This window comes from Delphinapterus leucas, chromosome 8 (genome assembly GCF_059928025.1).
Source record: "Delphinapterus leucas isolate spDelLeu-1000000601 "Yukka" chromosome 8, BTC_Dleu_Yukka2, whole genome shotgun sequence".
In the NCBI taxonomy this organism is placed as follows: domain Eukaryota; kingdom Metazoa; phylum Chordata; class Mammalia; order Artiodactyla; family Monodontidae; genus Delphinapterus; species Delphinapterus leucas.
The window spans coordinates 78857292-78869624 of record NC_143136.1 but is presented as its reverse complement, the minus strand read 5'-3'; the positions used below and the strand labels follow the sequence as shown (position 1 = coordinate 78869624).

General features: G+C 40.5%; 1 protein-coding gene across 1 annotated transcript in view; it reads right to left on the bottom strand.

Moving 5' to 3' along the window:
- The window catches only part of NEB (nebulin), a 274540-nt gene that overhangs the window by 166214 nt on the left and 95993 nt on the right, over positions 1–12333 (bottom strand). The window contains exons 31-34 of the mRNA XM_089916822.1: positions 4711–4815; positions 3854–3961; positions 1573–1884; positions 362–568 (exon numbers count right to left, since the gene is read on the bottom strand). Coding sequence (XP_089772948.1) covers positions 362–568; positions 1573–1884; positions 3854–3961; positions 4711–4815 — 732 coding nt within the window. The remainder of the gene's footprint in view (positions 1–361; positions 569–1572; positions 1885–3853; positions 3962–4710; positions 4816–12333) is intronic.

Here is a 12333-nt window from a genome sequence, read left to right as displayed (position 1 = left end):
ATTAGGACATTAGCCTTCTCCTCATCTGGCTAGGTAGAACTCTTACAACTATATATATATATATATATATATATATATATATATAGAGAGAGAGAGAGAGAGAGAGAGAGAGAGAGAGACTTATAAATAACATAGACTCTCTACATTTGGAAAACAAAGCAAACTTGGAACATCGTCCTTCTCTCCTTCCTGTTCTTCTTAAGTCCCAAGTTGCTTCAAAAGTAAAACCTTTTGACATACCTCCGAAGGCAGATGATTTGCTAAGATAGATGCACACTCATGAATTGAATTAAGAAGGATTGTGGAGTAACTGGTCATGGGGTTACTCATGGACAAAACTCTTTGAAGGAAAACCACTTACATCACTTAGCTGCTTTGTGTTGTGCTGAGCCAAAACCATGCCCATGGAATCAGGCACACTTGTGAACTTGATGGTATCTGGGTGCTGTCGGTACTTTCTCTCATTTAATGCATTGCCTGCCTTCTTGGCCTTCTCAACCTCCAGAGAACCAAGAGGGATCCATCCAATGCCCTTGAAGAAGTTGTTGTACTCATCTTTATATACATTCTGTAAAAGAATAGTCTCAGATGAGGGGATATCCTAGTGCATACTCAAGAGCTGTTTCTGGAATCTGTAATTCTATCCAGGGGGGGAATGAAGAGCAACCTGTCAGCATGCCTGTGTCTATACTGGAGCTTTTGGCTATCTCTGCCACAGAGCTTCTTACCCAGAATTTGGTCATAAGAAAAAGCAGTTCTGTTGTTAGAGTGCATTAACACTCCAGGAGAGAATGTAGGCCACATATTTCCATGGGTACTGCTAAAAAAAAAAAAAAAAAAAAGTGTCTCTTCTGACAATAAATTGGGCTTTCCTTTTGATTTCACTGAAATCTCCACAACTTCTGAATTTCACCCACACCGTCCACCTGGGCTCCTCCATCTCAGTTGGAGAGAGACATTCTCATTGAGCAACAATAAAGGAACACAATTTTTTCCCTTTACCAAGGATGATTCTTACAAAAACCTGGCTCCTGCAGCAGGAAATGCTCTGAATATTAAACACCCTCCCCCATGCAGCTCTCCATGAGTCATGCTGCAATCACAAAACCATCCTGGTTCATTTTAGATGACTCGTTACATACATTTACATGCATGAGAGTGTGACCTTGAGTTCAAAAATAGAAGAAGAAGAAAAAAAAGAACATTCCTGAGTTCAGAAAGAATAGAGAATGCTCCTATTTTGCATTATACATATTGCCGTTGAAGCAGGCCCACCAGGAGTAACCATTTCCTTTTGCTGAGAACCAGGGTGGCTTATGTACTTAGTAGAACATGGCTTTATCTTTGACCCATAAGTTAATAAAGATAATATCAATGATTACGATAGGAGCACAGAAAGCTAGTAAAACACAGCGTGTCTACCATGCCTTTGTTACTCTTTCAATGATGACTGTATATTTTAAAGTGCATTTTTCAAATACCTTATTGTATTGTGAAGTCTACTAAAATAGGAAGAAATGATCACCTGTTCAGTACCAGCATCTCTAGGTCTATAATGTTATACATACTCACATCACTCTGAATTTGATTCATATTCCTGGTATGCTCAAGACTCAGGGCATCAGGTAGGTATGTGTAGTGATGTATCGGCTGCTTGTAGTTGACGTTGGTGGCAACATCCTGGGCCATCTTTGCAGCTGTAATGCTAACCATGTCCCCAGGGGTATGATAGCTGGTTTTGGTGTTTTCATAGTTCTTCTTGTATTCACGATCAGACTGTAACTTTGCCACATTCGTATAGTGGACGAGCTTAGGATCATCCTGGAGGCTTCTAAAACCCACATGCTTTCCCTTTGCCTTCTCGTAAGCTTCCTTGTATTTATACTGTGGAGGCAGAATTTGGTTAGCAAAGTCCTAAGCATTGGGAACATTAGGTGGAGTGATTATATTCACAAAGGCATTCAGAATATTGTGATTTTCTGGAAGACTGTACAAGAAATACAGTCCACACCCCATGCCTCCCAACCCCAGGAAGTTTAGACTGAAAGCATTTATTTCCAATACTGCTGGGTTATAAATGGGTATCATGATAAATTCAGGAGCAGTTTCTTTTCTTTGCTACGAATGCTATAGATGATTTGCATGTGGAACTTTATATAGAGCCAACTCTATTAAGTTTTCACACTTAATATAAACATAACATATTCCAAAATATAAGACTACATTCCAAATATACCTCTTGGCTTTCCAGGGATGTGAATTTGCCTAATCCAACATGTTAGTTCACATCACAGAATACTAGAAATACTTCTGTTTTCGATTCTGATTGGTCCAGGATATGTACACAAAAGGTGCAGAAGAAACTCTAAAGAACTGTACATGCAAGACTTTTATACTCAGATCTCTTTGGGGTGGGGGATGGAAAATATTACTATGTTTGTTGTCTCAGTTGACCTAATATGGTTAAACAAAAAAACCCTCTTTGGCAGGTAGCTAGGCTTTCACCCAACCCCATTTCTCAGCAGCTACTCTCCAAGCTCACTGCTGAAGCAGCTGCACATGAATTAAGGAACTATATAATAAGGGCAGGAACCACCAAGACCTCTCCTCATCAGTAAAAGGCTGACTGCAAAAGCTCTGCGGTCCAAGGTCTCTCATCGCTGAGATCGGCAATGGGGTGTAGATTGAGCTATACAGTAGGTAACAAATCAAAACCTCAATTTTTATGTAAGGGAATTCAAATGCACCCAAACTCTGAAGACATTCTGCTCCTGCCAGTTAAGCACCAATTTATAAACAAGAGTTTAGCAGGCAAAAGAATTATCAAGTAATTTCTAGGCATGTTAGAAAAAGTTCTGTGTAAGGGCTAAAAATAAAAATGATAATGTCATATTTTAGACTGTCACTTTCTCCTTAAACTAGAAATGTATTTCAGAGTGATGTGCAAAGCTTTGAAGAACACATTTTCAGTACCATCCCTACATGGAAGGCTGTAGAATTCTTACACCCTATCTTCCACATGGTCTGTACACGTGGTTTCTTTCTTTTCTTGTGTCAGACGAAGAGTGTAGCCTCTGGAATAGTGTGTGACAGTGAAATCTATGGTGTGTGCGTGCTTTTGGAAAATTTTCTTTTTCAATGATGAGAAGAAGTATAAGTGTATACTTTTTCTATTACAGATGAAATAAATCAAAATTATATTCTAGAAAAGTGGGCTTTTTCCCATTTGGTTTATAAAATCTGTACATTTTATTTAACATTTTTTCAATCTTCTTAATACAATTATAATGCAGGCAGTCATCTGAATTTAACATGTTAGTGGCAGGTGGGGTATTCTCCCTGAAAATAAATGTGGGCTGTCAGGGAAATGTGTCAGGGAAGGTAATTTGGGCTATGAATCAGGAGAGAAAGCCACTGTCAGATTTATGACAGCTCTACCAAGTGGGGTCAACTGAAAAGAATCACAAAACATTGAAAAAGTGACAGGTTTTCAGGGCTTCCCTGGTGGTGCAGTGGTTGAGAGTCCGCCTGCCAATGCAGGGGACATGGGTTCATGCCCCAGTCCGGGAAGATCCCGCATGCCACGGAGCGGCTGGGCCCGTGAGCCATGGCCGCTGAGCCTGCGTGTCCGGAGTCTGTGCTCCGCAACGGGAGAGGCCACAACAGTGAGAGGCCCGCGTACCGCAGGGAAAAAAAAAAAAAGTGACAGGTTTTCAAAACAATATTTTGTGGAGAATTTAAATGTCATTAATTCAACATACTGTTTTCAATGTGGTATCATTTTAACAAGCACCCATTTGATTACTTTGTAAAAATAACAATCACCCAGATTTCACCTAAAATTTTTACTCACGTCACTGGCAATGTTTCTCGATGCTTTGGCTGCAGTGATGGGTATAGCGTCACCCAGCACATTGTTGCCCTTGGCTATTAAATCATGCCAGTCCCGTTTATAACAGACCTGCGATGGAAAAGGAAAAAGGATGTCAGCATGCTGTGGGGTAATCAGCGACACTGATTACTCAACAGCTGGGATTGCTTTGTTCTTTTCCAGATAGAAGCTAGAAGAATCTCCTATAGTACACAGTTTTAAGAAGTCACATTAATGGTAAATCAACTATACCTCAATTTAAAAAACAGAAGTCACATTAGCAAAATGTCATACATGAAGTTGTATAGCATAAACTTATTAGACTCTGTACTAATCATTCACCCAAGTCTGGTTTGGGCACATATTGAAGAGGGAAATAGAGAAACTGGAGTGGATCCAGAGGAGAATAATAAAGGTTCTGGAAACTACAGTATGTGAGAACCAACTGGAGAAAATGAAGTTCAATCTTATGAAAGGAAGGTGCAGGAAAGGCCTGGTGGTTAGCTTTAGAAATTTTAGTGTTGTTGTTAAAAAAAAAAGGGGGGGGGATTTCATTTATCCTTATTTTTCTGGAGGATAAAAACTTCCTCCATGTGCAGAACTAGGAAAACTAGAGGAATATGTGTTGAGCTTGACACAAAGAAGAATGCTATACCCTTTAGAGTTGTCCAACACTTGAAAAGGCCAACTCAAGAGGTACAGAACCATTATCATGGGATATGCTCTAATGGGGGCTATGGGGAAAACTGATCTAAATTGTCAAAGCCCTGTCATACTCTAAAATTCTATTATTTTATCATCAGGTCTGGATTTCACACCCCATCAAAACCCCTACTTACATCACTTATATTGTAAGCATTGCACTTGGCCTGGAGAAATTGAGGAACATCAGGACCCATCGTATATTTATGTTTCACATCTTCTCCTTTAGCTTTGTATAAGATCTGCAACACAGTCACAAAAATAAAATGCATTATGGCTGACTTCCAGGAAGATGGCGGAGGAGTAAGACGCGGAGATCACCTTCCTCCCCACAGATACACCAGAAATACATCTACACGTGGAACAACTCCTACAGAACACCTACTGAACGCTGGCAGAAGACCTCAGACCTCCCAAAAGGCAAGAAACCCCCCATGTACCTGGGTAGGGAAAAAGAAAAAAGAATAAACAGAGACAAAAGGATAGGGACGGGACCTGCACCAGTGGGAGGGAGCTGTGAAGGAGGAAAGGTTTCCACACACTAGGAAGCCCCTTTGCGGGCGGAGACTGCAGGTGGCGGAGGGGGAAAGCTTCGGAGCTGTGGAGGAGAGCACAGCAACACGGGTGCGGGGGGCAAAGCAGAGAGATTCCCGCACAGAGGATCGGTGCCGACCGGCACTCACCAGCCCGAGAGGCTTGTCTGCTCCCCCGCCGGATCAGGCGGGGCTGGGAGCTGAGGCTCGGGCTTCGGTTGGAGCGCAGGGAGAGGGCTGTGGTTGGCGGCGTGAACACAGCCTGAAGGCGTTAGTGCAACACGGCTAGCCGGGAGGGAGTCCGGGGAAAAGTCTGGACCTGCCGAAGAGGCAAGAGACGTTTTCTTCCCTCTTTGTTTCCTGGTTCGCGAGGAGAGGAGTTTAAGAACGCTGCTTAAAGGAGCTCCAGAGACGAGCGCGAGCCACGGCTAAAAGTGCGGACCCCAGAGACAGCCCGCCACTGCCAGGGTCCCGTGATCCAGGGACAACTCCCCCGGGAGAACGCACGGCGCGCCTCAGGCTGGTGCAACGTCATGCTGGCCTCTGCAGCAGCAGGCTTGCCCGGCACTCCTTGCCCCTCCCTACCCACGGCCTGAGTGAGCCAGAGCCCCCGAATCAGCGGCTCCTTTAACCCCGTCCTGTCCGAGAGAAGAACAGACGCCCTCCAGCGACCTACACGCAGAGGCGGGGCCAAATCCAAAGCTGAGCCCCTGGGAGCTGTGAGAACAAAGAAGAGAAAGGGAAATCTCTCCCAGCAGCCTCAGAAGAAGTGGATTAAAGCTCCACAATCAACTTGATGTACCCTGCATCTGTAGAATACATGAATAGACAACCAATCATCCCAAATTAACCGTGTGGATGAAAGGCTCTTGGTGCTGCAGCCAGGAGTTAGTGCTGTGCCTCTGAGGTGGGAGAGCCAATGTCAGGACACTGGTCCACAAGAGTCCTCCCAGCTCCACATAATATCAAACAGCAAAAATCTCCGAGAGATCTCCATCTCAACACCAGCACCCAACTTCACTCAATGACCAGCAAGCTACAGTGCTGGACATCCTGTGCCAAACAACTAGCAAGACAGGAACACAACCCCACCCCTTAGCAGAGAGGCTGCCCAAAATCATAATAAGTCCACAGACACCCCAAAACACACCACCAGACGTGGATCTGCCCACCAGAAAGACAAGATCCAGCCTCATCCACCAGAACACAGGCACTAGTCCCCTCCACAACCCACTGAACGAACCTTAGCCACTGGGGACAGACACCAAAAACAACGGGAACTACGAACCTGCAGCCTGAAAAAAGGAGACCCCAAACACAGTAAGATAAGCAAAATGAGAAGACAGAAAAACACACAGCAGATGAAGGAGCAAGATAAAAACCCACCAGACCTAACAAATGAAGAGGAAATAGGCAGTCTACCTGAAAAAGAATTCAGAATAATGATAGTAAAGATGATCCAAAATCTTGGAAATAGAAGACAAAATGCAAGAAACATTAACAAGGACCTAGAAGAACTAAAGATGAAACAAACAATGATGAACAACACAATAAATGAAATGAAAAATACTCTAGATGGGATCAATAGCAGAATAACTGAGGAAGAAGAACAGATAAGTGACCTGGAAGATAAAACAGTGGAAACAACTACTGCAGAGCAGAATAAAGAAAAAAGAATGAAAAGAACTGAGGACAGACTCAGAGACCTCTGGGACAACATTAAACGCACCAACATTCGAATTATAGGGTTTCCAGAAGAAAAAGAGAAAAAGAAAGGGACTGAGAAAATATTTGAAGAGATTATAGTTGAAAACTTCCCTAATATGGGAAAGGAAATAGTTAATCAAGTCCAGGAGGCACAGAGAGTCCCATACAGGATAAATCCAAGGAGGAACATGCCAAGACACATATTAATCAAACTGTCAAAAATTAAATACAAAGAAAACATATTAAAAGCAGCAAGGGAAAAACAACAAATAACACACAAGGGAATCCCCATAAGGTTAACAGCTGATCTTTCAGCAGAAACTCTGCAAGCCAGAAGGGACGGGCAGGACATATTTAAAGTGATGAAGGAGAAAATCCTGCAACCAAGATTACTCTACCCAGCAAGGATCTCATTCACATTTGATGGAGAAATTAAAACCTTTACAGACAAGCAAAAGCTGAGAGAGTTCAGCACCACCAAACCAGCTCTACAACAACTGCTAAAGGAACTTCTCTAGGCAAGAAACACAAGAGAAGGAAAAGACCTACAATAACGAACCCAAAACAATTGAGAAAATGGGAATAGGAACATACATATCGATAATTACCTTAAATGTAAATGGACTAAATGCTCCCACCAAAAAACACAGATTGGCTGAATGGATACAAAAACAAGACCCATATATTTGCTGTCTACAAGAGACCCACTTCAGACCTAGAGACACATACAGACTGAAAGTAAGGGGATGGAAAAAGATATTTCATGCAAATGGAAACCAAAAGAAAGCTGGAGTAGCAATTCTCATATCAGACAAAATAGACTTTAAAATAAAGATTATTAGAAGAGACAAAGAAGGACACTACATAATGATCAAGGGATCAATCCAAGAAGAAGGTATAACAATTGTAAATATTTATGCACCCAACATAGGAGCATCTCAATAAATAAGGCAAATACTAACAGCCATAAAAGGCGAAATCTAAAGTAACACATTCCTAGTACGGGACTTTAACACCCCACTTTCACCAATGGACAGATCATCCAAAATGAAAATAACTAAGGAAACACAAGCTTTACATGATACATTAAACAAGATGGACTTAATTGATATTTATAGGACATTCCATCCAAAAACAACAGAATACACATTATTCTCTAGTGCTCATGGAACATTCTCCAGGATAGATCATATCTTGGGTCACAAATCAAGCCTTGCTAAATTTAAGAAAATTGAAATTGTATCAAGTATCTTTTCCAACCACAATGCTATGAGACTAGATATCAATTACAGGAAAAGATCTGTAAAAAATACAAACACATGGAGGCTAAACAATACACTACTTAACAACGAAGTGATCACTGAAGAAATCAGAGAGGAAATCAAAAAATACCTAGAAACAAATGACAATGGAGACACGATGACCCAAAATCTATGGGATGCAGCAAAAGCAGTTCTAAGAGGGAAGTTTATAGCAATACAATCCTACCTTTCAAAACAGGAAACATCTTGAATAAAAAACCTAACCTTGCACCTAAAGCAATTAGAGAAAGAAGAACAAAAAAACCCCAAAGTTAGCAGAAGGAAAGAAATCATAAAGATCAGATCAGAAATAAATGAAAAAGAAATGAAGGAAACGATAGCAAAGATCAATAAAACTAAAAGCTGGTTCTTTGAGAAGATAAACAAAATTGATGAACCATTAGCCAGACTCATCAAGAAAAAAAGGGAGAAGACTCAAATCAATAGAATTAGAAATGAAAAAGGAGAAGTAACAACTGACACTGCAGAAATACAAAAGATCATGAGAGATTACTACAAGCAACTCTATGCCAATAAAATGGACAACCTGGAAGAAATGGACAAATTCTTAGAAAGGCACACCTGCCAAGACTGAATCAGGAAGAAATAGAAAATATGAACAGACCAATCACAAGCACTGAAATTGAAACTGTGACTAAAAATCTTCCAACAAACAAAAGCCCAGGACCAGATGGCTTCACAGGCGAATTCTATCAAACATTTAGAGAAGAGCTAACACCTATCCTTCTCAAACTCTTCCAAAATATAGCAGAGGGAGGAACACTCCCAAACTCATTCTACAAGGCCACCATCACCCTGATACCAAAACCAGACAAGGATGTCACAAAGAAAGAAAACTACAGGCCAATATCACTGATGAACATAGATGCAAAAATCCTCAACAAAATACTAGCAAAGAGAATCCAACAGCACATTCAAAGGATCATAAACCATGATCAAGTGGGGTTTATACCAGGAATGCAAGGATTCTTCAGTATACGCAAATCAATCAACGTGATACACCATATTAACAAATTGAAGGAGAAAAACCATATGATCATCTCAATAGATGCAGAGAAAGCTTTCGACAAAATTCAACACCCATTTATGATAAAAACCCTGCAGAAAGTAGGCATAGAGGGAACTTTCCTCAACATAATAAAGGCCATATATGACAAACCCACAGCCAACATCATCCTCAATGGTGAAAAACTGAAAGCATTTCCACTAAGATCAGGAACAAGACAAGTTTGCCCACTCTCACCACTCTTATTCAACATAGTTTTTGAAGTTTTAGCCACAGCAATCAGAGAAGAAAAGGAAATAAAAGGAATCCAAATCAGAAAAGAAGAAGTAAAGCTGTCACTATTTGCAGATGACATGATACTACAATAGAGAATCCTAAAGATGCTACCAGAAAACTACTAGAGCTAATTAATGAATTTGGTAAAGTAGCAGGATACAAAATTAATGCACAGAAATCTCTGGCATTCCTATACACTAATGATGAAAAATCTGAAAGTGAAATCAAGAAAACACTCCCATTTACCATTGCAAGAAGAAGAATAAAATATCTAGGAATAAACCTACCTAAGGAGACAAAAGACCTGTAGGCAGAAAATTATAAGACACTGATGAAAGAAATTAAAGATGATACAAATAGATGCAGAGATATACCATGTTCTTGGATTGGAAGAATCAACATTGTGAAAATGACTCTACTACCCAAAGCAATCAACAGATTCAATGCAATCCCTATCAAACTACCACTGATATTTTTCACAGAACTAGAACAAAAAATTTCACAATTTGTATGGAAACACAAAAGACCCCGAATAGCCAAAGCAATCTTGAGAACGAAAAAAGGAGCTGGAGGAATCAGGCTCCCTGATTTCAGACTATACTACAAAGCTACAGTAATCAAGACAGTATGGTACTCGCACAAAAACAGAAAGATAGATCAATGGAACCAGATAGAAAGCCCAGAGATAAACCCACGCACATATGGTCACCTTATCTTTGATAAAGGAGGCAGGAATGTACAGTGGAGAAAGGACAGCCTCTTCAATAAGTGGTGCTGGGAAAACTGGACAGGTACATGTAAAAGTATGAAATTAGATCACTCCCTAACACCATACACAAAAATAAACTCAAAATGGATTAAAGACCTAAATGTAAGGCCAGAAACTATCAAACTCTTAGAGGAAAACATAGGCAGGATACTCTACGACATAAATCACAGCAAGGTCCTTTTTGACCCACCTCCTTGAGAAATGGAAATTAAAAACAAAAATAAACAAATGGGACCTAATGAAACTTCAAAGCTTTTGCACAGCAAAGGAAAGCATAAACAAGACCAAAAGACAACCCTCAGAATGGGAGAAAATATTTGCAAATGAAGCAACTAACAAAGGATTAATCTCCAAAATTTATTAGCAGCTCATGCAGCTTAATAACAAAAAAACAAACAACCCAATCCAAAAATGGGCAGAAGACCTAAATAGACATTTCTCCAAAGAAGATATACAGACTGCCAACAAACACATGAAAGAATGCTCAACATCACTAATCATTAGAGAAATGCAAATCAAAACTACAATGAGATATCATCTCACACCAGTCAGAAGGGCCATCATCAAAAAATCTAGAAACAATAAATGCTGGAGATGGTGTGGAGAAAAGGGAACCCTCTTGTACTGTTGGTGGGAATGTAAATTGATACAGCCACTGTGGAGAACAGTATGGAGGTTCCTTAAAAAACCACAAATAGAACTACCATATGACCCAGCAATCCCACTACTGGGCATATACCTGAGAAAACCATAATTCAAAAAGAGTCATGTACCAAAATGTTCATTGCAGCTCTATTTACAATAGCCCGGAGATGGAAACAACCTAAGTGTCCATCATCAGATGAATGGATAAAGAAGATGTGGCACATATACACAATGGACTATTACTCAGCCATAAAAAGAAACGAAATTGAGCTATTTGTAATGAGGTGGATAGACCTAGAATCTGTCATACAGAGTGAAGTAAGTCAGAAAGAGAGAGACAAATACCGTATGCTAACACGTATATATGGAATTTTAGGGGAAAAAATGTCATGAAGAACCTAGGGGTAAAACAGGAATAAAGACACAGACCTACTAGAGAATGGACTTGAGGATATGGGGAGGGGGAAGGGTAAGCTGTGACAAAGCGAGAGAGAGGCATGGACATATATACACTACCAAACGTAAGGTAGATAGCTAGTGGGAAGCAGCCGCATAGCACAGGGAGATCAGCTTGGTGCTTTGTGACCGCCTGGAGGGGTGGGATAGGGAGGGTGGGAGGGAGGGAGATGCAAGCGGGAAGAGATATGGGAACATATGTATATATATAACTGATTCATTTTGTTGTAAAGCAGGAACTAACACACCATTGTAAAGCAATTATACTCCAATGAAGATGTTAAAAGAAAAATGCATTATGGATGGTACAAAAAGGAAAATACATTAATTACACGCTTAAAGAAGTTATTCCTAGCATAATCCCCCACAATTTCTATTACTTAAAATTATCAAAGCCGGGCTTCCCTGGTGGCGCAGTGGTTGAGAGTCCGCCTGCCGATGCAGGGGACGCGGGTTCGTGCCCCGATCCGGGAAGATCCCACATGCTGCGGAGTGAGCCATGGCCGCTGAGCCTGCACGTCCGGAGCCTGTGCTCCGCAACGGGAGAGGCCACAACAGTGAGAGGCCCGCGTACGGCAAAAAAAAAAAAAAATTATCAAAGCCATCTTCCTATTTTAAGAAACTCAAGAATCTCATTAAGGAAGACCCAAAAACTCTGTATTAAAATAGAGAGAAAAAAATCCTAAGAAAATAGAAATCTTTGCTTGCCAGAGATGAATAAAAACTGAGTTCAAATGTGAAACCCTAAAATGGATAACAGAATTCACTAAAGCCAGAAAACGTCATTTTTGCTAGTGGAATTAATAGTTCTTAAAGTCTTGGTTTTATTTTTATTTTTTGGTTTTTTATTCTTAGAGAGAAAGAGGTAGTTAGAATGAGTCTTTCAATTCCCCTAAAAACTTTCCAATTATAATTGTATCAGTAAAAGCACATAATAATTTCCTCATGATATAAAGGTGATTATATGTAAATCCAGCCTACGCAAGAGGTTTACCACTTCACATTTACCCTATTTTGCCATTTTAAAGATGTCTGAAAGACACCAA